Source organism: Falco peregrinus, chromosome 3, assembly GCF_023634155.1.
Source record: "Falco peregrinus isolate bFalPer1 chromosome 3, bFalPer1.pri, whole genome shotgun sequence".
NCBI classification, from domain to species: Eukaryota; Metazoa; Chordata; class Aves; order Falconiformes; family Falconidae; genus Falco; species Falco peregrinus.
In genome coordinates, this window is record NC_073723.1 from 15,457,307 (window position 1) to 15,482,917 (window position 25,611).

The following is a 25,611-nucleotide window of genomic DNA, read 5'->3' on the forward strand; positions in this document are numbered from 1 at the left end:
CATTGCTCTGCAGCTGAGGAAAGTTAAAATTACAGAGTCCCAGGGTAAAATGTAGCATGAGGTAAAACCTGCTGAAAGTCTAATTATCCCCATAGCCAAACATCAAACGGTTGGCACTGATCCCAGCGCACACATTTTCCTGGCTATACCTGGTTTTGTCGGCTGTTACAGAGAGGACTTTCATCCCAGCCTTCTTGATGAGATATTGAGCAACTAGTAATTAAATCAGTAAAAGTAAGTCTTGTCAAAGAAAAGGTGTTTCCGTATTCCTCAAGCTGCAGCTTTTAGTCACAAGTCACGAAAATTTTCCTTCTACCATGCCAGTAACCTCCGTATAGAATTAGATCATTTTAGATGCAATGACATCCACTGGATAATGTTTTTTCATGAAAGGCAGAATGAAAGAAAACAAAGGTAAGATTGTGCATGTGTGTGTACGCAGGTGTGTGAGCATCATATTTACCAGCTGTAACTCTGGTAAATGTGATTGCAGTTGCCTTCCAGCTTCTGAAGTTCTTGGAGAAGGCAGGATTGTAGGACAGAGAGACACAGCCCTGCTACATGCACAGCATGATCCCGTAAACACCTTCTCTGTGGGAAACCAGGACCCCCAAAACATATGACTGAAACCCAAAACCAGCAGAATTACTTTCTGGTGTTTGCCACGCTGGCAGGTTGCAGGGTTTTTTTTAGGTGTTGCAGTTTCTTTATTCTTTGGGTAACATTACAACTTTCTTTGCCTTAGCTAGTGGAAGTGCAAGTCTGGGACAATGCAATTAAACAAAGGCAAGTGACAACAGAACAAGCCTGTTGACACACTAGTTACTCAGGCAATATCTACAGTAATAAATTAAGTAGTGCTGGGGAGCCTGGCAACTCAAATGTTCATAGTATTTGTAGGGCCATGACATTGATAGGACAATCTGAGAGTGCTCCTGACCAGTAGCTCCAACCTTTCCCAAGCTGGACCATTCCCAACAGGCAGTGTGTATGCAGGCATCCTGTGCATCAAATCTGCTGGCTCCTCTTTATCCTCTCCCTTTCTAAGAGGGGTCAGAATATTTGTGTCTTGAGGCTTTGTGCAGCACACCCTAAAGCACTTTTTATTTCATAGACTGACTGTGAATCCATTTAGGTTTCCTTTTAGTAATCACTACAAAGTTTTGAATTACTTTGCACATTGAAGTGTTCAGTGGCTTATGATAAAATTACTGAATGGATGATTATCTGCTTTTAACAGTGTTGCACCTAAAACTCACCGGTTTCAGAGGAATCACTTAAAGTCCACTGGAGTAAAAGGGAGCAGAATTTCACCCACTGTTTCCAACAGTGATCACCTCTTGGATACTACTAAACATCACTCAGCATCACCAAAATTGCTTATGTCATTGTGACCGTATCTCTCCTCCTTGCCACTTAACTAACACAATTTTCTGGTTTAACTGTAATTTTGTTCCTTTTGATTTTCTATAGCTAAGATACACTTCAGATTTCTCCGCTGGCCTCTTGACAAATGTCCCTTGTTTAAATCACACCTTGAAGAATGGCTAAAGTTTTACCAAAAGGGGCTTACCCTGGCCTACCTCTTACCATCAAAGATGGCATTGGCCTAAAGGCAGTAAGATGAGCTGTCCCTTTAAAAGGGAAAAAAATCCTTTCTACTCCACAGTTCAAGTCATTACTGCCAAAAGGAGCTTCCAATCCTCACCTGACCTGCCACAGAGCCTTTCCATGCAGGCACTTTGTGTGCTTTATGATTGTGTTACCTCAAGTTAGTCTTTCTGGGATTAGGATAACAATTTTCACAAGATTTTAAAGCAAGATTATCAAGCCTGTCTACTCGAAGTCTTTCATAAAGTGCTTATTAAGACCTGGCAATAACCTCCAGTTTTATATAGGCTCTGAAGATAATAATCTTTGCCAAAAGAAATCAGGTAAGTTGATATTAACTATTCCAAATCTCAGTGGTTTCAACATGTACTTGGAGGAAACCATTTCAACTGTGCTATTAATACTTGGTGGAAATGTAGCAAATGAGTAGTTTTCTTAAATATATATATCTTGCATTTTATTAAATCCTCATACAAATAAATCTGAACTTAAAAAGTAGTTGTAGCAATGTAATGAAACGTGTAATTGTAACGCAGGCGTATTTTCACATTAGCATGGACTATTTCTTTAGACCTGGTGTATCATGGTCTGCTTAAAATGAGAGATGACCTTTAGACCTTTGGAACTGAATGAAAGTAAGGAAATTAATACTCAAGGACTTTCCTTTTTTATTTCTTTGTTCTCTTCTGTTCTGCTCTGTTTAGCATGAAGACACGCGAAAACTACTTGATATCTGATTGCCCTCTGTTTGTACAGGAAAAATGAAGACAATTCAAACTGCATGGTTACCTGCCACATTAAAATGAGTTCTAATGAAGCATAGTTAATAAACACATCGGTTTTAGATTGCTGCTAATCCAGAGTAACAAAGAGGGATTTCATAGGGGTCTTCATGAGTGTATAAAGAGAATCTGAACTGGATTAAAATCTCCAGTTCAGCAGTTCAGGGAATTCTGGATCAACAGTTCTAAGTAAAATGGATTCTACTGATACCATTCAGCTTAAAACAAACAAAGGAGGATTATCATACCCAGTAGAGGTGAAGGAGAATTTGTAACTAAAGGCTTGACCTTCTGCCTGTATCAGATAAATGTTTGGAAGGAAAATATTCACTGAGTCAGTTTATGGGATTTGTCTGTCAGCTCATGGACGTGTGGCACCTGTGCCTTTACTGCCTGTGAATCTCAGTATGTTTTGAAATGGAAATTGTTAGTGATTTTGAGCTGAAGTACAATGAGGGTTTTGTATCTGCAATCTGGACGTGTATTTTGGTCATCACAGTAGTGTCACTTATGTTGCGGACAAAAGATATACAGTTACAAAATAATAACGTCTTGCACCTGATAGATAAAAATTAGATATCAGATAACCAAAGTAATGCAAACACAACATGTATCGTAAGAGTTAATATTACTAATATCCACACTGCTGAGAGTTAAAGTATTTCAAGCAGCAGTTCTAGGAATATTTGTCACAGATGGCTTTGAAATTTAATTGGACAGCATAAATGTTCAGAGGCTTAATGCTGGGAGAAGATTTTGGAAAGCATTTAAAACTTAATGCTTCAAATTTAAATCAGTTTCTACCAATTAAGGAGTAAGGGCAGTATTTCCTAGAGTAATGTTCTTTGTACTCAGATTTCTCTGCCATTTGTTTTTAAGCATCTTGTACTGGCCAGGGGACAGCACAGTGCTACATCTGGCAGTCAGGCAAAATAAGGCCTCTCATGAATGGAGGATTTTCCATTATTTTATACCAACGTTATTTAGTATTTCTTTGCTAGAAATAGGACAGGATTTGGCTTATTATGATACATCCTTCCAGGTTATGTTTGCATGTTGTCCTGGTCATTAGATGTTTTGCTTGATTGAGTCTGTAGTTTATAATCACACTTCAATTAAATGTGGGTCTTACGGCCACACAAATGCCTGCTTTAAATTCCTGCTGCAAATCAGCATCGTATGTGGAGAAAAACGTGTGTGTTGGTTAGCATGGAGGAGCAGCTCAGTGGGGAGGGCAGCAGGGAGCTGCAAATTCAAGTGAGCTGGAAAGCCTCTTCCAATGTGCTTCCAAGAACAACTTTGTATCTCACTCCATTTTGTTTCTAATTTTACAGCTCTGTTTTTCTTCTTTTTTCTCTCTCCCTTAAGATGCTTTGGTAAGACAGTTCCTTCATATGCCAATCTTCTTGCCTTTTTCTCTGTCTCTTATTAATGCGCTCTCTCTAGCCCCTGCTATAGCCTGCTGCACCAAATCTTCTGTCAGATGATTTTCCCCTGTCCCACCACCATGAACAACTCTGGGCCAGTTTAAATACGTCAGGAATTAAGTTAGATCCCTGATAGGAAATTACCTACTACCTATCAACCCTTTTACTTATGAGCTTTTGTAGAACAGTTGTGTTTGCACATCAGTCTGTGAAATGCTCTTACCAAGGATTTTGGTGTTAGTCCATGTGTGATTCACTGGTGACCTAGGAGAGCCCGTGTTCCTCAAAGCAGGTCCTAGAAGTCAAGTCTCCCCACTCTGCCATGAGTGCTGACCACCAATCTGAAGGGGCAGACTGAAAACACCTGCTTCTCCTACCTCCTAGGTCTGGTTCTCTCACTTGCCATGCAGCCAAAACCCTCATGAAGGGCAGAGGTTTGGGCTTCTTTGCCAGTCTGGGCTGCGGAGACCCTCCAGCCAACCAGTCTTGTGCCGCAGGGACAGTACATGCAGGGAACGGATCACGAGCAACATGCTCAGAAGGAGGTCTGTAGCACATAAACAGCCGTCATCATGAAGCATGACTCATGGTAATGCAGATCTTGCAGAACTAAGGAGACAGTCATTTCTCATAATACAGGAATAAAAATTCATGAAGTTCTACTAAGAAAACAGCAAATTCCCACTGCTGACCTCAGTCAAAGACATAACACAACAGTCTCCCCCTAACAGGACACTTAATTGACTAGATGCACCAGCCACTATAGCCCTCTTACTCCAAAACATACATAGTTACAAACCTCCCCTTGACATGATTGCCATCCCGCAACCCCCACTGACCCAGAGCCGGCCCTCCCCAACAGCCACCTCCCTGCACCTTTGCAAAGCACTAGTTCTTCATATTCAGCATCACCAAGGAGTATCTCCATGAACTCTTCTCCATTTCATACAGCCAAACCAAAGAGGGAAAAAAATATAAAAACTGAACAGAATCCAGAGGCTTGGATTAGTTTTATGTCTACCTCAGCATGGGCTACGTCACCACTGCTTCCATCACGTCAGCATGTTAGCAGGTTTTAGCTAACCTACTAGTCTCCCCTAATTACAGAGTCCACAGATCCATAGAAAAAGCTGTTACAAGACCCAGCAAGCTTCATAATACCCAGCAGTGGAAGCAGGGGTAGCCTTGCCTGGATGTCAGGCCCTGTGATTGTCACGGCAGCAATACATTCATGGTCTGTAGTCTGGTTGTTGGTCAGATCCCAAATATTGTTGCAAGAGTCAAGCTTAGGATTTTTGATGCTAGACTGGTCCATGGGACACTGGACTCTGTCCATGGATAATTAGTCCAGCTCACAGAAAACTGATGGGGTACCAAGTCAGGGGAATGAGATTTGGCCAAGGCTTCCTCTCTGCCTCAGCTCTGTTCTTCTGAACATGCTGTGCAGAAACCGTGGATGTGTATAGGCTTGGGGTCGAGTAAAAAGGATTAGGCAGATGGACTGAATAGATGCAATGAACTGGCTAAGAAGCTTCTCAGACCTTTGTTTGAATAGCAGAGCTGTCACTTAAACACTTTTGACTCATCAGATGAGCAAACACAGACGTTTCAAACACAGAAATGCTTGGTATCATTTCATCGTCCCAAGGAAGAGTCTCTTTAGGACCATTAGGAACAAATCAGCTGTTTTCAGAATGTGTTAATTCTCTAGTGAACTCAATATGAGAAAGATTTTAAACATGATGATAATAGTTTGTTAATCAAACCGTATTATCTTCAAGATAATGATTTGCTGCGTACTTGCAAGATTAGCTACTCCAAGAAGATATGAAAAAAGTCTTTTGGATTTTTTTTGCGAATTTTTACAAGTTTCCTTATTTTCTGACAACTACAGAGCCTTGTGTAGTTTACAAAAAAATGAGGGAACATGTAAAGAAGCAGGAGCTTCCCTTTTTTTTTCTAACCACTAATTAAATCTTTGAAACCTGGAAAGCAGCTTATTGTCTGAAAGGCATAGCATATTAATCTCTCCCAAGCAACTAGGCAAGGCAGTACAAGACACAACTTGGTGACAATAATTAACTACCGAAATCCGAGACTAGGGATGACCAGGCAAGCAACGTTTCTGCAGAAAAGGAGCTCAGTTGTTATTTGGTCTGAAATTGAACATAGGTAAATTTAATCTGGTTTCAACAGAAAAGGTTTAGACACCTGATGTGTCAGTGTCCTTTTGGGCACAGATCATCCTGCCAAAAAAGAGGGTGGTGTAGATGATCTTACCAAGTCCCACCAAAGCCACAGTTAATGTAGGACTCAAAAATCAAGTTACATACCAAATTCATGACAGCTGCATATACACAGCAAATACTGTTTATGTGATTACTGATTCTTTTCCATTTACACCACCAATCTTTTCTCTGCATCCCAGAGATCTAGTATTTCTCTCATGGTCACATTTGGGACAAGGGTTGGATAAAATTGCACCATATCCCAAACTTTAACACCACCAAAATAGTATTTCTTTCTCCTAGAGCAGCCAAACCTACTGGAAGTCAGAGTACATAATGCAGCGGTTCTGCTGGCACGTGGTAGCGAAGATGAGCTTGGGCTTTCTGTGTCTCTTTCTGGTTTTCAACACAGGTAAGGATGATGGCTTGGTGTTCCCCAGGGAATAACCCAGGTGTCTCTTTCCCAGTTGCCCCCATAGCCCCTTTCTCACATCCATGGCAGATTTGGTTCTTTCACCCTGTGTAGGCACGGCTGATGTGCTGGACCTCCAGGGCTGATGCCATGCAGTAGGACAGACCAGATGATGGCAAAGGTCCATTCTTGGATCCCACACCATGAACCTGGAGTCAGAAAGGTTTAGATGGAAAGAGAGAAAAGGGCTAGGAGAGCTCTATAACCTAGATTGTCAGTCCAAATGTAGCTGCTACTGAGTGAGAGTTGTTAATATAGCTGACTAGCAGTGTATGAGGAGTCACAATTTACAGGCATGTACCATTTTTCCTTTATATATGTTGTCATGGTGTCATGGTTTAACCCAAGCTGGGAACTAAGTACCACACAGCTTCTCTCTCACTCCCCCACCTCAGTGGGATGGGGAGAAGAATCAGGAAAAAAAAGGTAAACCTTGTGGGTTGAGATAAGAACAGTTTATAATCAACATGATGATGTTGATGATGATGATGATGATGAAAAAGAAAGAGAGATACAATTGCCCACCACCCGCTGACCAATGCCCAGACAGTCCCTGAGCAGTGATCAGCCCCTCCTGGCCAACTCACCCCCAGTTTATACACTGAACATGAAGTTCTATGGTATGGTATATCCCTTGGGCTAGTTCAGGTCAGCTGTCCTAGCTCTGCTCCCTCCCGGCTTCTTGTGCACCTGCTTACTGGCAGAGCATGGGAAACTGGAAAGTCCTTGACTTAGAGCAAGCAATACCGAGCAACAGCTAAAACATCAGTGTCTTATCAACATTACTCTCATATAAATCCAAAACACAGCACTGTACCAGCTACTAGTAAGAAAATTAACCCCATCCCAGCCAAAACTAGGACATATATATAAAAAGAGAAAGAGAAATGTATCCAGGGATTGTCTTCTATACAAGGCATAGACTTTTGTACAAACAAGGACAAGCACCCAGGTTTCACCAGTTTAGGTATAAAGAATTATGCAGCCCCATCTCCTCTTTCTTCCCCTGCTTCCAGTCCTACAGATTTCATCTTACTGAAGAGGAAGCTGAACCCAGATTTCCTACTCCCTGGTGAGAGCTCTGCTTATTAGGTTCTAATGCAGAGCAGGGCATCACCACCATTGAGGTGAGCCCGCCTCACCACCAGCTCCCAGGAAAGGATGTCTCTCTGGGGAGCTTGGATGGACTGAGAAGCTGAAGCTTCAGATGGGCCATGTGAATTTAATATTTGCTAGCACTGGCTCATTTGGGGATCCTTCTGGATTACTCTTTGGAGGCACTCAGCTCTCCACTGATATGATAGGGTACCTAGCACCAAACTCCTGTGCTTCAACTTGTCCTGCAATGCCTAAATCACTGCTCTGTACCTTGCCCTTGTTGGCCTCCAAGGGAATCCCAGGATGTGAATCCAAACTCCTGAGCCCAGCTTCAGTTCATTTCTCCTATAACACAGCTCTTGAGAACAGTACTCAATTGAATGACTGTTCTGAATAACAATCTCACAGCCTGTGCAGATTTGTGCAGATTTGGCCTGATTACGCCATGGGCCTCGCAGTCAGTATTGTGTGCAAGTCTAGTGCAGATCTCTCCAACAGGTTGTTGCTATTTTTTCCTTTTGATTCTTGAGTTAAGGGGACGAGCTCAGATATTTAATCTGCTTTCTTTCTTTAGTTAGCATCTAAATGACCCATCAAGTCCTTTAGGACATCCTTATTTTTAGGCACTTGATGAGCTGATGTTGTGGATACTCAGTGGCCTGCTTTGCAGTGCTGATGTTCATCAACTTCTGAGCTATAATAAAGGAGAGCAGCAAAGCAATCCAGGAAGACAGCTCAACAGAGAGTTGCTTGGTATCTCAACAGGGAAAACTGTCTCTCTTCACTTCACAGCTTCATGCATAAGGAAAGAAAATAAGAAAGAGAAGCAAGTGGCAGTGCTGGCTACTGCAGGTAACAAGCAGCGTGTCAGGAGACACCGTGTGGGACTGTTAATGGGAGTGGGAGGTGGCATGCTGGGCATGGAGGTGGCAGCAGATGGACCTTCTGCAGAGCCTGTGAGCCCCAACCACCCCTGCTGCAAGGGCTCCTCATCTGACCCAGGGCTCACTCAGGTCCTTGGCCGTTTAACCTCTGTCCTTCCAAAATCCTAAAAGCTCTTCATTCCCTTTTGTTTTCCCTTTCCTCTCTTCTACACTGTGGACAAGCCCTGGGGTGCAGCTTGGTTTCAAGCTGGTTGAAAATAATACTGATGTCATTGGAAAATTGCATTTCTCCCCAAATGAGATTTTGTTTTCATCTTGGCTTTCTGTGCTTCCTTTTCTGTCCTGCTCTGTTTTTTCTCTCTCTGTCATGCACGCAGGCCTTCCTCCTCGCACACACACAGATACCACACTGCTCTGCTTCTGCACGACTCTGTGAGAGGGAGGCAAAGGAACATCCTTGCAAAGTTTGACTCAGGAAAAACAAATAAGCAATGCCAACAGAAAGAAAGCATGTTAAAATAAAAAATACAGCTACAGCCCATTTATTCTGTCGTAGCACTACAGCCATCAAGGTAAGTGGGAAAAAAAAGTAATGAAATCCGTATTGCCATCCCAATTCCATGTTGCATCGGGGAAGGGGAACATTTCCTAGGGCCTGCCCCCTCCGTTCGTGATCTGCAGAGCGAGCCGCCGCGCTTCTGGCAGTAAGTACCCACTGCCCGGCGCGAGGGGGCGCCAAAACGCCAGGTCGCGCCCGGCGGCCTGCTCGGCCTCTGCTGGGGGCTGCCCGGGGCCTGCCTGAGCTCTGCCCGGCCATGCTCAGCCTCTGCTGGGGCCTGCTGAGGCCTGGTGGGGCCTACCCGGGCCCTGCCTGGCCCTGCTCGGCCTCTGCTGGGAGCTGCCCGGGGCCTGCCTGAGCCCTGCCTGGCCCTGCTGGGCCTGGGGCCCTGCTGAGGCCTGCCTGGGGCCTGCCTGAGCCCTGCCTGGCCCTGCTGGGCCTGGGGCCCTGCTGAGGCCTGCCTGGGGCCTGCCTGAGCCCTGCCTGGCCCTGCTGGGCCTGGGGCCCTGCTGAGGCCTGCCTGGGGCCTGCCTGAGCCCTGCTCAGCCTCTGCTGGGGTCTGTTGAGGCCTACCCGGGCACTGCCTGGCCCTGCTCGGCCTCTGCTGTGGCCTGCTGAGGCCTGGTGGGGCCTGCCCGAGCCCTGCCCGAGCCCTGCCTGGCCCTGCCCGAGCCCTGCCTGGGGCCTGCCTGAGCCCTGCCTGGGCCCTGCTCAGCCTCTGCTGGGCCTGCAGAGGCCTGCTGGGGCCTACCCGGGCCCTGCCTGGCCCTGTTTGGCCTCTGCTGTGGCCTGCCTGAGCCCTGCTCGGCCTTGCTCAGCCTCTGCTGGGGCCTGCTGAGGCCTGGTGGGGCCTGTCCAAGCCCTGCCTGAGGCCTGCCTGTCCCCGCCCGAGCCCTGCCTGGGGCCTGCCTGGCCCTGCCAGAGCCCTGCCCGGGGCCTGCCTGGCTCTGCCCGAGCCCTGCCTGGGGCCTGCCCAGCCCTGCTCAGCCTCTGCTGGGGCCTTCTGAGGCCTGCCTGGGCCCTGCTTGGGCTCTGCTGGTGGCCTGCTCAGGGGAGTAGGTGATAGGGAGCCTCACATAAATTTTGGGTACTATCGCACTGCCAGCTTTATCTTGCTGTTTTCCAGATTCCTTTCTGCACTCCTGGCATCTTTATTTCTCACCACATGTTTTCCAGTGCACTTCAATACATAATCCGCTCATTTTGTTTTTCCCATTCTGCAAGGTCTGCATATAAGTAGGGAATTCAAAACCATTTCCTTGTGCCTTCATGCAGCCAGCTGCTCAGGGACCCCTTCTTTTTCAGAGCTGCCTGCAAAGTCTGTGGATCTGGCTGCTATTAACCTGACAGAGCTGGTGAACAGTATGCTGAACACAGCGCTCAGAGGTAATGTGACAGGGCTGGGCAGGTCAGGCAGGCTGTCAGTCCAGCAGTGAATGCAATAAAGAACTAACAATGCTAGCAGGGGAAGCCGTAAATGCATGCCATCTGCCTCCAGAACTGATTCTAGGAGCACATTACCCTTGTGCATTTATAATGCAGGTAGCTGTCTGCCCCAAAGAATATAGAAATCAGTATGTGTTTGTGTATAGAGACAGCATAATGGGATGCCTTTAGAAAGCACTTTATCAGTGTAGGTTCAAATTAAAAAAGAAGTAATACAAATGGTCCTTCCCTCAGTGGAAATGAGAAAGAATTGAGTCTCAGGTAGCTGTATAGTGTCAGCACCTCAGGAGTCTTTTTAGAAATTGAATGAGCAGAGTCAAAACATGGTGTTGTCATAATTTGTTCCAATTGCTAATAGCATGGACATTTCTTTCTGCAGGTACCAAAAAACCCTTCTCTTTGCTGAGTGTCACATCTTATAGCTCATTTGCCTTCCACAAAGTGTCAGTCACCATTTATAACAGTGAGTGCTTTGGTGCTTTGCTCCGTGCAGGAGCATTTTGTCTCACACAGCTTGTGCATCAAGACACTGATTTTTTTCTGTCTTTCCCTACAGTTTCTAACGTGAAAAATGTTGACCCTGGCAAGTTCCCTATGCATTACTGCTACTGTTTGAACAACATGACAAATGACTTGACAGGTGGGTACACAAGAGAGGTTGGAAATTGCATGTTCTTAAGCTGAATTACTTCCTTTGGAGCTGAAAGCTGTAGCCTAAATTCTGCAGACTTCATCCTTATAAGTAGCATCACCATACTGAGTTCAACAGCCATAACTCATGATGAGTGGCTGCTCTGAAACTTCGGGGTGACTCCATGAACTTAGTCTCAGATGGCTGTACCCAGCCAGCCAGTCTGGGGTCGAGCCATCTGTCAAGTGACCAACATGGTTTACCCAGCAGAAAGATCTCCCCTTCCTCCTCAGACTACAAAGAGCAGTGCAGGAGAGACAACCCAGCAATGTATGTACATTACCTTCGCCACTTTCACTTTTCTGAAATAACCCACAGGAGATGAACAAGGGCTTCTCTGCACCAACAGTAATTTCAGTAACTTCAATGAGTCCAACAGGAGTGAAAAACAAGGCTTTATATCTTCATAGAGCTGTTTAATGGAGTGTAAAATACTACTGGGCAAATCCTTCACCTATAATACTCACTCACACCCCTGGTCTCACAGTATTTAACATTTCAGGATGGATCTGAGCACTTGAATTCCATGGCTGGTTAATGTAAGATATCAAGAGTAGCTCAGTAGCTAGGGACCAGAACCCATTCTCTCTAAGCTTCAAGTGATGACCACACACATGAGCCACAATGGCTTTCATGGCTTTTTCTGGACCCACACATCTCACAAGCCTTATTGCATAATGACCCAGTTTGCCTTGGAGGATAATGGAGAAACTTTAATCTTTCTGTCTCAAATCCAGAACATCTTGGTGATTAGAGCATCCTCCCAAGTAGCAAAAATTCATGGCCCAGCACAGGGCTCATGCCTGTCATTCCTTAAGTGAAAACATTGAGCTGTTACTGCTAGGACCTGTTACAAAAAAGCCGTAACACCACACCACCAGTAGCCATTTTTTGAGCTGACAGCAACATCATCGGTATGTCTGAAGTAGACCTCAGAGGAGAGAATCAGATGCCTCCTGGAAGGTCCTACATGGCAGACAGGCAGTTAGTGCAGGCAAAGCCTACAGGTACAGCACTCTAAGTAGAGTTACTTTAAATTGTTCTCTTGAACAGATAGATTCCATTTAAGTTTACTTCTAGGCACATTGGTGCTATTGTGGATATCATCTTTGAAATATACTTCTGCAGAATATTCCAGTGGCTTCTGAAGTCAACTCCTGTCCAGCAGAAACATTTTGAACATTAAAATATTTTAGACATTGTCATGTACAAGTATATATCCAAAATATGATCACATATAAAAGTGATTTTGTGACTTAGCATAGATGATAGAATATGTGTTTTCAATCATAAACTTTCTGTTTTGTTGTCAGATTTTACAGCTTTACTTGTTGATATTGTTGGAAACTCCACCAGTTATCTCACAGAGATTTTCAAATCCACTTCTATTCTCTCAGGTTTGCATTTCCTTTTAACATGTATCATTGTCTTATTTGTCTGACTTACTCCTGGTATGGAAACAAACATAAAAATGTGTATAAAAGCCTGTTCCTCTTACTCAGCAGGATTTTTCTTGCAAAGCATGGACTGCAGTTGTAAATTAAGTCTCCTTAGAGGAACTAAATATATATGTAATATGTATATATATGATATAGAAACATACATGTTTCTATGAATAGCTATGTTTTGTTTGAAAATTTGGTGAATTATTACTAAATACTGGTATTTTTGGGAATTAAAATTCCCAAAGAATAATTATTGGCTATATTATCTTAATTTTTTCCATGTAAATATACTTGTAATTTGGAATTTAACTAGATAGGAATATTTCCCCTAGAAATATTAGCATTTGGATTTGATGACGGTTCAAGGTTTTTGTCAGAAGTCAGATCAGAAGGAAAATATTTGGCCAGCTGCAGTAGCCACATACCGTTTCCTGGTTTTTTTTTCAACCGTTTAAGATAGTATCATATAATGAAAACTGGTAACAATGATCTGGTTTACATTTTTTTGCCTTTCAGTACCTCAGAGCAATGATTCAGATTGTATCTACATCTGTGTGATGACAGGGCAGACAGGTAGAAGTTAAAACCATTCCACCCCAAAACATTGCCATATTTATTCTCTAGAAACAAGTCATTCTTGATATTTATAAGCATTTCCATTTACAGGGAGAAATTTGTCTGACTTTTGGAAAATGCTGGAGAAGTCTCCTGTTATTAATTACACGTTTTCCAGTAACACATCTTCTGACCTGGGTAAGTACATCCTGGGGAATAAAAGGAAACAGCAGCAACAGTGAAAATCACATCCAGGTAGCACTTGCAAAGAATACTCCATCTTCATAATTTAAACATTCTTTAAATATATTATTTTATATTTTTATATTACTTATATATGTACATATATTTTATTATCATTAAAATAGAATATTTTCTATTGTTATCAATGTACTGTAATATTTATATTAGAAATATAAGTAAAATTTACAAACTTTTAATTTATTAGCTACAAGGTCTTCTAGTGGAGGACCAAACAAAACTTCCTAGGATGAGAGCTTTTACAGAATTCAGCACTGACTGGGGAGGGTTTCTGGTGCTCTTAATCTAAATATGTACCTTCCTTAGCACTCAGCACAAATTACCTCCTACCTTTACATGAGTTACTTTCAGAATGGAGTTGAATATATTCAGCCAGTGTGCTGCGTGGCTCCTCCACCCCAGACTGCTTTGCCAGGTTGAGCTGCACTTCAGATGCTCACCTCTCATTGCTGCTCACCTCTCATTGCTGCTCATGACTATTTCTCATTTTCAATGCTTTTTCAATGATTAAAATTGAAATTTCTCATTTTCAGTTTTCAATTATTAAAACAGGCAAATAGATACTGAAATCAGTGGCAAGTTTACCTGTGCCGAAAGCTGTAGGATGCTTCTCTTCTGTTAAAAAAAAAAATAAATCAAGGACACTTTGCCAAAAATTACTTTAATTAGAAAAGACAACAGCTGTTGTGATTATACCAGCCTTTTTTTTTTTTTTTTCCTTTTTATCACACAATATGCAGTGGATGGTGAGTGTTCTAACTCTTGTCTTCTCATACCTCAAAGACCTAGATTCCATTTTTTCAAGTTTCATGAAATTACAGGAAGACCCAAACAAAACAGTGGATCCATCAACAGAACATGCATGGACATTTAAAAGTAAGCGGATATTGTGAGATCTAAATTTATATTCTTAACATCTTGACAAGTGGTCATGTGTTTGCTGCACAGCACTGTGATGTTGAACTATAATTACAGAGTAAGATAAAAGTTTGTCTGAAACAGCAAAATACGAGGTCAGTAGTGCACTGAATAGCAGGAGGATAGAAAAACTATTTTAAGAAGCCATTTTATTAGAAAAAGTTTTCTCAAGAGGCAGAGAAGTAAAGAAAAAATGGTTGTTGGTTTTAAACAACAAAGAAAAGATTATTTGAACTATTTGATCTCCTTTTTTATTGTAATTTTTTCTGTATTTTTCTCTATCTTTGACTGTACGTGATGTTCAGTTGTGAGTACCTGAGCATTTCATAATTTCAGTGCATTTAGGTTCACCACAGAGCTAAAAAATAGAAAAATGCTAGTCTGCCTCATTTTGAAAGCCAAAAAGCAAGGCTTCACACTTGCTCATGCATAGTAGGAGCCAAGAGAAATTCAGACCTTGACTTCATACCTCCTCACCACTGCAGCTGCATATCTGTACAAAGTTTCTACATGTTCCCTGGTCAGTCTGCTGTCTTTTTATAAGGTCTTTTGATTTGTTTAACCACATAACAACCTTTATTCTTTTCCAGCCCCAAATGTCATTCCTGCCACAAAATGTCGTCAGTTCTCAAATTCCAGTATCTGCCCTCCAGTATCTGCCTGCTCCCCTTCACATAGACAAGAGCTTTCATCTCTTCCCTCTGTAGTAAAGCAGTTCAGGAAATACAAAATAATTTATGTGAAGAAAAAACCCACCATTTTTCAGGAACACTTCAGTTTCTTCTTTTGTTTATGAAAGCTTGCACATTAAAATGTTCTTAGTTAGAATTTCAAACATTATTGGCACTCATTATGTTTCCATATTTAAAATGAAATTGAGAGGTAGCCTAATCACCTGCCAGGGGAAGTACTTAAGGAGTAGATGGGATTTTCTGGGTGTATTTTAGATATTATTGCTCCCCAGTGTGTTATGCTTGCTACCACTATGAGGCATTGGCATCTACATGTTGTTGGCACCCTTCTGTCTCCTCTGCTTCTCCAGCTACCGCGATCCCTCTTGCCCAGAAAGGGGATGAAATCCCCACCACAAGGTTCCCACCATGGCCAAAGACGGTTGGAGCTAAAGGATCAGGGTTTCCATCACCACATGTGGATGCTTCCAGACCACGAGGCACAGCCAGGCCCCCTCCGACTGCTGCAGGGAGCTTGGCCCCATTGCCAGCCCTGCAGCTCAGCCCCAGTGAGTATGGCAAGGAGGACTGACACCTGCTTTATCCTGCTAGTGGTGGGGTTTGGCCAAAAGCTGAAACTGCATCTCTGAGGTGGAGGTTGGGACACCCTTCAGGGAGACCCGCTTTGCATCATTAGTGAGTCGATTTCTATATTGTAGAAGTGCTACAATCAGTTACAGGGTCCATCCAGCAGTTTCTTATGCTTTGGGGAAAAACTAAGTCTTGCTGCTCACTTCTGCTACCCACGTTTTCCCTCACAGTTTGCTCCAAGTTTGGTGAGCAGACCTGTAGGAAAGCAACGCAGAGCTGCTTCTCTTGGTCTTCACTAAACGTACCTTCTTTAAATCCTACCTTCCCCTAGCCCAGGGGTCCTCAAACTTTTTAACCAGGGGGCCAGCGCGGGGATGCAGTGGCAGGCAGTCATCTGCGGCTGTTTGGTTTCCCCCCCAACCCCGGGGGGGGAGGGGGGGGGGGGAGGGGGGGTTCTGTAAATACCGGGGACCAGATTGAGGAACCTGGGGGGCTGTATCTGGCCCACGGGCCATAGCTTGAGGACCCCTGCTCTAGCCCATGGATTTTTCAAGATCAAACAGAGTACAGCTTTTGCCCTTCCTTTTTCATCTTGACATTTTTATATGCCGCTGGAAGAACTGGGTGAGGGACTTTGGCTGTTGAGCTGTCTCATATATAGCAATTCTTCTCAGTAGACAGATAAATAACAAATATCCCGAATGACACGAAGCATGTGTCTTTCTGTTCCCATAGCTGACATGTACGCATTTTGGATGCAGACAGTGTCTCCTCAAGAAACCAGTAAACTGATGCAAACAGAGCCAGGTAAGATTGATCTGCGATAGTAACAAAGTGTTGGCACATTTATGAAATAGAAAATAATATATATATAGAAATAGGTGACTGTAAAATATTTATACATCAGTGTCTGTATGTTTATTAGTGGTCTGTGACTTCAGCTTTCTGCCCCCCCCCCCCCCCCCCCCCCCGCCTTATTCTTTCACTCAATCCTTTTTTTTTTTCTTCTTCTTTTTTTTAAATGTCAAGGCAAGTTATGTTCTTTTCCCTCCTTCAGATTTGCCTTCCTCAGTACTGTCTACACCACCCTACAGACCTGGGGTGACACTGAAACTTTACTCAGCTACCAGTAAGTAACTGCATCTCATGCAGCAAAAAAAGTTGTACGTTTGAAAGTATATCAATATGCAAAATTTCCCACACAGAAACAACATAAATATTTAATTTACCTGATACCTTATGTATGTAAAACACCCACAATGTCTAAGGTACCGCTTCCATATTTGTTTGTGAATCATACAGTGTCACATGTTCAAAATATAGATTATACTGTGGTGATAGAAGTCCGTTTGTCAACTTTAACATCGATTGGTTACTGAAGAATCTTAAAATTCATGCATTCTTTCTAAAATAAAGTGTCATATTTTAAATCTCCCTATTGGTACAAATAAAATGATTAAGTCAATCCGTGCTGCATGAAATCTCCAGAATTGCCTTAAATTTACAATACTGCAAACTTCCTTTTCAGCTAAAGAAGGATCATTATCAACTAGATTTTCAGGAAAGTTCAATTCTTCCTTTTAAGCACCAAAATAAAGAGCTAGAAATTAAGAGTTAGTATAAGATTATGTGTCACTCCACTTAGAAGTATCATAAACTCACGTTTGCAATAAAATTATATTTACGGATATATTACAATATTACAAAGTATAGTATTTATTTATATTTATTTTTAGCGTTTCTATTTATATATAATATATATAATATAAGCATTTATATTTATATTATTTAATAAGATATTACATGTTTTGAAAATGTGGACCTGATTCAGTGCCAGGAAGGGATTTTGAACTCTGGGAGAGCCCAGCTGCGACTGTGTATGTGTCTGAGACCAGGCTGCCTCTGGAGTACAAAAGGAATAAATCTCAGCCACAAATCCCAGTCTTGGGGTCTGAAGGTGACTAGTTCAGCTCTAGGTACAAGCATCATGGGCACCTACAATTAGGTAAAATGCACTCCATCCTGTAGATATCTTTAGTACCCTTGGGGTCCTTCTACTCCCAGTCTGGTGTCTTTGCTTCCAGTGGTGTCACGGGAAACCAAGCCACTTGGCCAGCTGAGCAGCAGACAAAGTACAGCGGAAGCTGCATGTATATCACAGTTCCTTATTATATACTCCCTGTTAACCTGGTAGTTAAGGAAGTAATTTTAAGGGATACATTGGCGTGTATACTCCAGCATTGATACTGACGTGGAAAGAACGATAGAATTATGATGTTCTATTGGAGGGAAAATCCAGACTGCCTGTCCTGGGTTCCAGATAAAATTGACATACCTGTATTCCAGACTGGGACTGTGATTGTCTGCTGTTTGGTGCAGCATAATCTTTTTAGGAACAGAAATTTGGTAGCTACCACTGAGGTTGGTGTGTAAACTCCTGTAGTACATGAAGCTGGGGCAATGCCTGTGCTCAGCTCAAGACTAGAAAGGTAAAAAATGTTCCTCACTTTTCCAGAATAAGCAGGTAGCTCAGTTCCAAATTTTCCAGTTTGGCTGCTTAAAGCTGTGATGGAGCTAGGAGCTCATGGGGCACTCTGGGAAGAGGCTGTTCATGGTCCCCCTGTTGACGATGACTCTGCTGTTACCACAGATGAGTGGGAACATGAGTCTTGCTGGGTGGTGAGGACTACTGGAAGGAATTTTGGAAATCTGTCCCTCAACTGCTTGTGTTTCTGTGTGGCAGCTGTCTAAGAGAAGCATAGACACCGGGTAGTGCAAAGATAATGTATTGAACTAAACTGCAGGGGTCTTCTGTATCATTTGGACTTGATATTGTAGGGAAAACCAGAGTAGTCTAAAGAACTAAAATGCCAGTCAAATAATATGTTTGGAAATCTAGCAAATACAACAAAAAAAAATAATTATTGAAAACATGAGCAAATAAAGGCCTGAAAATTCTGAAGGAAAGCAAAGAGAAATGCTGATTGTATGGTTTGTGATGGATTAGTAGGAAACATGAAAAAATAAACTGCACCGTTCTGGTATTGTCAAAGGAAATCATGGGGTTTTGATATGGATTCCTAATAAATCTGACAAAAAGAAAACCGCTGTTTACAGCCTGTGAAAACAGGAGAGGTAAAGAAAAAAACTGAGCATCACCAGCAGGTTTTTGCACAAAGGGAAACTCTGCAGCCTTGTGGTTCTGCTTATGGAGCTGACCCAGGGCACTGGGGATACAGTCATCTCCCTGGCTCCATAGAGGTAACCCTGGTGTTTTCATTTTGGGATTACCTGGAGGCTTAAAATCCAAATTCTGGTCTGGATTCCCTGGTAATCTCACCTTTTCTAATATTTTCATACTGACTTCTCTTGGCTCATTGCTGAATTCTAACACAACTTGTCTGTAAAGGGTTTGGTTGTTTTTTTTGGATGGAAAACATATTTGAGTCAGAGAGAAAGGTTCTTTCACAAATCTTCAATTTTTCTGTCACTGGGAATAATCACATAGTAGGTGGGCAGTGGTATCTTACAATTTTGGTGTCATTTGCTTTTTCCCGTGGTTTTGCTCTTGTTGCCTATTGCAGAATCCAGGACCAGGATCCTGTGCTGTCACTTTTTGTAGCTTTTGCTGTTTCTGATTGTGTTTTTCATAGTTCCTAGTCCTGTTCTGGTTGGCTGAGTTTTATGAGCATGTGTTGGGTTTCTTGTCTTTCTTTCCCTTTCTTTCTCTTTTTTCTTTTTTTTTTCTTTTTTTATTTTTTCTTTCTTTTTTTTTTTTTTTAACTTATACTATTAGGAAAAAAGCATTTGAGAGCATATGACTCAGTGGGGCATCCATTTTCAGAAATAAATAATGTTATCAGAGTTAAAAATACTGACCGTGAAAGCCAAATTTTGACAACACCATCAAGTGATCATGCAAACACAAGTCCTGCAGAAAGGCAGTGTCAGGGAAGAGTGGGAGGAAACTGTTGCCTAGGAGGCCTAAGAACACTGCAGCAATAACCTACCTACTGAGACATGTTTTGAAGGAGAAGACTCACTAGTGCTGAGCCACAGAGCAGGTCTTGATGTAAGAGGCTTTTCAAACCATAGAGATAGGAAGCCAAATATCCTTTTTTGATCTTTCTTTCATTTTACTTCTGTTTAAAGAGCTCAAAATACCAGAGTCCTCATCTTACACCCCATGACATACATTGGTTGCATGAAGAAAATGAGCCAATGTCTTACCACGTGAATATAGTTTGACTTCTTGACACTCTGGATGGTGTGAAGAGAAGAATTTAAGATGAACTAGGTCTTATCTTGATTGGGAGCCAAGGAATATGTTATGGCAATTCTTATCTATCAAAAATTCTGCACAAAAACTAAGGTTCTCTGCATGTGTTATTTGCTTTGGGTGAGTTCAACTTAAGGATTAAATAATGGCCAGCCAACTAGAAGTTGCTGGAGTGTATGACTGGACTTGTGGTGGGCACAGTTCATGTGCCAATTGCTGTCTGGTGACTACACTATAGACCCTGGGGAACCTAGGACTGGGAACCAGCCCATTTTGAAAAGGCTGGAAACGTGGATTTCAATGTGATCAGGGAATGGAGAGTTTATCACAATGTCTATCACAAACTATGACGACAGAGGCTGTCTACATATAGGAATTGTGCATTTGAGGAAATAAATCAAACAGTGGGTTCACAAAGCAATGAAGGGCATCCATGATGCTCTGAAGGCTGAGACATTAGTCCAAGAACTCATTTCTTAAATCACAAAAGTGGATGCCAACAATAAAATATACAAGTGTGCATATTAGAGCGTGCAGGGAGGGATATTGGCAGTCTAAATCACTCACAGTAGCCGTAACATTGCTTTTCACTGGCAGCAAAATTTAATTTCAGTGTCAGAGAGATGGGATATTCAGTATAATATTGGGAAAGTCCAATTACTACCGCAAGAATTGGTCACCTATCTGGCTGTGACAGTTACACGGTAATTTTAAATAGAGCAAAGCTCTGCACAGGGAGCTGTGGTTCCTGTGTTTCTGTGCTCCTTTGACTGACTCAGTTTCTTAGGAAAGAAAATTCTTAGAAAAAGAAGTTCTGAAATAAATTCCTACTTTAATTTTTTTTAAAAAAAAATTCAATCCAAATCTTTAGGAATTTACAAATTGAATACCAAAAATACATTTCACAGTAGAAATTTATTACAGAAGAAATATAAAACATTGCTTTGAAGTGCTGAGAATTTTAATTTCAACCATACGATGTAGGTATACTATCCAATGCAAATAAAATTAAATATAACATTCATTGAAAGAGAACTTCAGCATTAAATAAATATAGTATTATGTTAATGTGACATTAATTTAAAATTAAGTGATTGTCAAAAATGAAAACCAAAGCAATTTGTTTAACTTTCAGCTTTTTAATTTAACTTTTCTTTCCCACATAGATGAATCCAAATTGAAATTGCAGTCATTCAGCTTACATTTAGGTAAAGCTGAATTTCTGCTGTTAAAACGTATAGCTTGAGTAAAGCATTTAACACCTGTTAGGCAGGGTAGCGAGTACCCACTTCAGTGGAGACTTAGATTCATTGGAGGGTGGCCTTTAGTGAGTTTTTATTATTCACAGAAACTCTAACATGACCTTTCATGAGCAACTTATATGAAAACCATATTGCCGCATGCTCTGATGTTCGGTTATTAACAAGAAGAGTGTTTATTAAAGCAAGAAGTCATTAATTTTTCATTGCCATAGAGTGGAAGAAGTTCGAGGTGTGTCAAATGCTAGTAAGTGGACAAAGCCTGATGACATTTATGAAAAGCTCCTAAGATTAAGAGAAATGCTGCTCCCTTTTGCCCATCTCTGACTGATCATGATACTTGTGTAGCACCTTTGACACACAGCCAGTTTTCAGAGGGGCCCCTGAGTTTGGGAGCTGCAAGTGCCTGCCTATTACTCCTCCATGGCTCCTATTACCTTCGACAAGCACTGGCAGAAGAGAAATAGTTTTGTAGCGATCTCTTTCAGGTTGGCAGAACCTTTATTTTTCTCCTGCCCGTGAATGCCATTTTATATTAAACTTTTTGTAGGCACTAGATGACTCAAGCTTATTTCAACAGAACTTCATTAGTCCAAATTTAACCTCTGTAACCTCTCCTATCATATAACATAAGATGGCCCAAAGCTATAAAGCATGTGAGACATGTGAACCTGGAAATGCAATTACACTGTCTAAGGGGATTATACTCTGCAGGTAAAGCAGTTTATCTACACACGGCCAAAGCCTCCTGCTAGTTACACAAATGGAAAAACCAGCTGACAATCACACTGCAGCCACATTCACTCTGCACATTCGGGTTCTTTCACCCCAGAGGGTGCATGTGAGGGGGACACCCACCTCATGCAAGATGTGCCGCTCTCACAGCCTGGTCCTTGGTTGTCTTCTCAGAGCCCCAGCATGGCATTTGCAGGATGTCGCTTATTTTTTGGAGTGCTGGTGTAGGGGAGAGATCCTTTTTTAAGGACTGCTGTATGCAGGGGACAACACAATGTATGCGTTTGCAGCCCCCCAGGGTCAGATGTGATGCCTTGCAGGGCAAGTAGCTTCACTGCAGCAACCTAAAGTGTACCTTCACCTCTTCTTCAGAGCATGGTTATTAAATATGCAAAGGAGAGGTCATTACACACCCATTTTAGCCATGCCCCAGTAGTCTTTTAGCATATTGCCTTTTTTTTTTTTTTCTAGAAAGTCCTTTTGATTCTGACCCATCATAAACCTAAAGGTGCAAGATCATGTGTGACAGGTAATGGCTTGGAGAAGACAAGACTATGGCAAATATTAGGTTTTTCTCTTAATATGATGAAGAAAAGGCCTGAAAAATGAAAGCAGCTTCAGTTTTCCTTACTTTTTCTCAGTTTCCCCCATTTTCATCTTGCCTTCTTTTCTCTTTCCTATAAAAGAAAGGGAGTCTGAAGAGAGATTGTATTTGACACTGAAAAACCACATAGAGATTCAGGATTTTGTTACAAGCTGAGATCACCTATTCTGTAGTATTGCTTTTTCTGCAGTCTGGCACAGCTGCATTTGCTGGTGGGATGAAATGGTTGGTGTGCAAATGTTTATCTCTTGCTGCTGACTGCAGAAGATTCAATGAACAGAGTAAACTAGATGTTTTCCTTTTAGCTGGCTCAAGAGAGGGGAAGAGGGGGCCCGTCCCCAAGTACACCATTGCCCTGCATTTTTATGAAGTTAAAATAATAAAATGGTTGTCGCTTGAAGGAAAAAACATTGATTAACCAGCTGGCTTCTGGCAAACAATTAATAAAATGGATAAATTATTCCTACCTTCCTCTCAGTGCAGGCAAAAATTGACCTTTCTCCTCTTTTTAACTGTCAGTTTTCATGAAACCAGTAGGAATGTATTCATCGAGAGGATCTTTACCCAGTCCTAAAAACTGGGCTGAAATTAGCTGATTATTCAAATCACTAGAAGCAAGAAGGGGGAAACTGGTAAATGAGAAATGGCCAGATAGAAAGCCATAACTTCTGCATAAATCATGTTGATTTTGTTGATGCATCTTTAAAAAGTGATGGAGAGAGCAGTGAGAGTCTGTTTATTAGCTTTGTCATATTTAATCTAGAATTCAGATTTAGAGGGTGGATGTAGGGAAGCATGTGGAACCGGAAGCGAATCTTTTATTAAAGTAGCATATCCATATAGAAAATATCAAATATGTAAGTGTATAGTGCTGTTCTTTATCTTGCTCTTTTGCACTGTGGCAAACTGATGCTTCAGTGGGAACTGAACCTTCACTTAAATGGGTAACAATAAATAAATTACCTCTTAAGAGTTCCTTATATTTGTGATAAATAAAAGGAACGTGGTTTTACGTAACTAACCAGTAATGACAAATAATAAATTGAACAGAATATTTGTGCTTTCACTCAAGCAACTGCCAGGCTATGTGTTGTTTTCTTATCAATTATCTGCCTCACCCAGATTTGATTTTAAGATACCTACATGAGCTTATTAGTCTGCATGTTTCTTATAGCCCAGATAAGGCATTGCAAAAAATTTAATGGGACAAGTATTTGAACTAGTTCAGAGTTGTATTTTTTTCCTAGGGTGTCCACAGGCAACCCTCAAAGAGTCCCGTGTGACCTCGCCTCCTGTCACTCTTGTAGTGCAAAAGATCAATCCCTGTGTGATGGAGCTCTGTAGGTTTTTTCAGCTGTGTCTCTGTGTTGGTCAGAGAAGATATTCCAGAAAGGAAGCCATGAGGTAAAACTTGGCACTAGTTTCTCTCTCTCTCTCTCTCTCTGCTTAAAACTCCATCAGGCTTTTTTAAAATGACAGTTTTCAATCCCCAGTGCTTATTTTTGAGAATCCATTGTGACTGGGTGAGACCCAAATGGGTCCCCAGTGCACCAATCAATACTTGATCTGGCTTCCAGTATTCAAACTGAGTAAAGCTCAGCTGAATTTTTCCAAATATCTAATGACATCACTGAGGTCAGAATCTAGTTTTTTATTGCCATATTCAATATCAGCAGTATGATTCATACAGCTTATAAAAGAAAACAAGCTACTACTCTCCTAACTTTTAACTACATCTTTAGGTACTGTGTGGAATACTATTCCTGGTTCTTGAAAAATGCAAGTTATGTCTGTGAAAGAGTCAAAAGAGTTGCTTACTCCCACAGTAAGTATATTTTATCTTTATATCTCTACATACCTGATTATGAGGGTATAACAAAGTTTTATATATCCACAGAGTATTTGCTGTCTTTCATCAGATAGCTATTTAATTTTTAAGGGATTAAAAAAAAAAAAAAAAGATTGTTTAACCTTCATGTATGTTTTTAATATTTTCCTCATAAAAACTCTTCTGATGACAGTTCTTTTGTGTTCTTCCAGCATTAAAACAAAAATGCCTAAAAAACATCTGTATGTTGGTCTAGAACGCTGAGGTATTTTACTGCAAATTGGAAGACTGGTGGTGGTTTTAGTTGTCTCTTTCATTTCCCAGTGTAAAAATCAGGATGCAACCTGTTATTTGCAAATATTTGTAACAAGACATGCTATTAACTGCATGTTAAGCTAGAAATGTGTCTTCCTCCAAGGCATTGTAAAAATAATGTGTAAAAACAGATGTATTTTATACAAGTGATGTAACCGCAATAAAAGCATTGAAAGGCTTTTAAAAATTGTGTTTCATAAAGGATATTTATATGGTTAGCTGGTGGATGCAAATAGTTTATTCTACTTTTATTTACAACTAAAATAAATTAATCAAAAGTAACAGATACAAAATAATTGGAAAAAAACCCCTGAAATACTGAAGACAACAAGGATTTTTCCTACTGTTAAACATATGCAGATTGTCCATTATTCCAAATCAAGAGTCTCCCATTACTTCAGCAACTCATCTAGTGCAGAGCTCAACCATGGAAATGTTCACACCTCTCGTATTTTCACTCTGTGATATATTTGTGTGAATTCATGAATTCACTAAGATTCATTTTCTTCCTTACATGCACCTCTTATGAATTAAAAGGAAAGAATAACTGAATAAATGGCACAGTCCTGTATTTTGCCACAGCACACTACACCACATGATGCTACTATGAACCCAAAGTACATCGTTAAACTGTTAATATTTCAAAAAAAGAAGATTATTTGCACTACAGCTGGTGTACATTGATGTTCCACTGAAGAAATATGTGTCCAAAGTAATACAAAGCCAAACAGAAAGGTGGCATCATAAATCCCTAGGGAAAGGTGGGATGCAGCAGCCCTCTTCCAAAACACATTTCACTGTGGTGCCCAGTAGCATGACGGAAGCATTTTTGTCATATCAAAGAGCAGGATAGATTGGTGTATTACCAATTACAGTTGATATTGTGGAAGAAATAGAAATGCTGATATAGTTAATTTATAGATCAGAAATACTAACATGGCCGTGGTACTGC

General features: G+C 41.4%; 1 protein-coding gene across 1 annotated transcript; it reads left to right on the top strand.

Annotated features, from left to right (window-relative positions):
* The first annotated feature begins 1,728 nt into the window (after nt 1–1,728).
* Nucleotides 1,729–25,065, top strand: HHLA1 (HERV-H LTR-associating 1). Its single transcript, XM_013302352.3, has 16 exons — nt 1,729–1,934; nt 6,352–6,460; nt 8,411–8,470; nt 10,367–10,447; nt 10,887–10,970; nt 11,064–11,147; nt 12,512–12,595; nt 13,160–13,216; nt 13,310–13,396; nt 14,243–14,335; nt 15,420–15,617; nt 16,375–16,446; nt 16,697–16,768; nt 23,764–23,920; nt 24,259–24,341; nt 24,557–25,065. Exons 2-16 carry the CDS (start codon nt 6,385–6,387, stop codon nt 24,598–24,600), a joined length of 1,332 nt encoding a protein of 443 aa, XP_013157806.2. The 5' UTR covers nt 1,729–1,934; nt 6,352–6,384; the 3' UTR covers nt 24,601–25,065.
* The last annotated feature ends 546 nt before the right edge of the window (nt 25,066–25,611 follow it).

Coding starts and splice junctions, on each gene's coding strand:
- HHLA1 (XM_013302352.3), top strand. CDS start 6,385: ATGCAGCGGTTCTGCTGGCACGTGGTAGCGAAGATGAGCTTGGGCTTT. Junction 6,461..8,410: donor CTTTCTGGTTTTCAACACAG/GTAAGGATGATG, acceptor TTCACTTCACAG/CTTCATGCATAAGGAAAGAA. Junction 14,336..15,419: donor ACATGCATGGACATTTAAAA/GTAAGCGGATAT, acceptor CTGCTTCTCCAG/CTACCGCGATCCCTCTTGCC.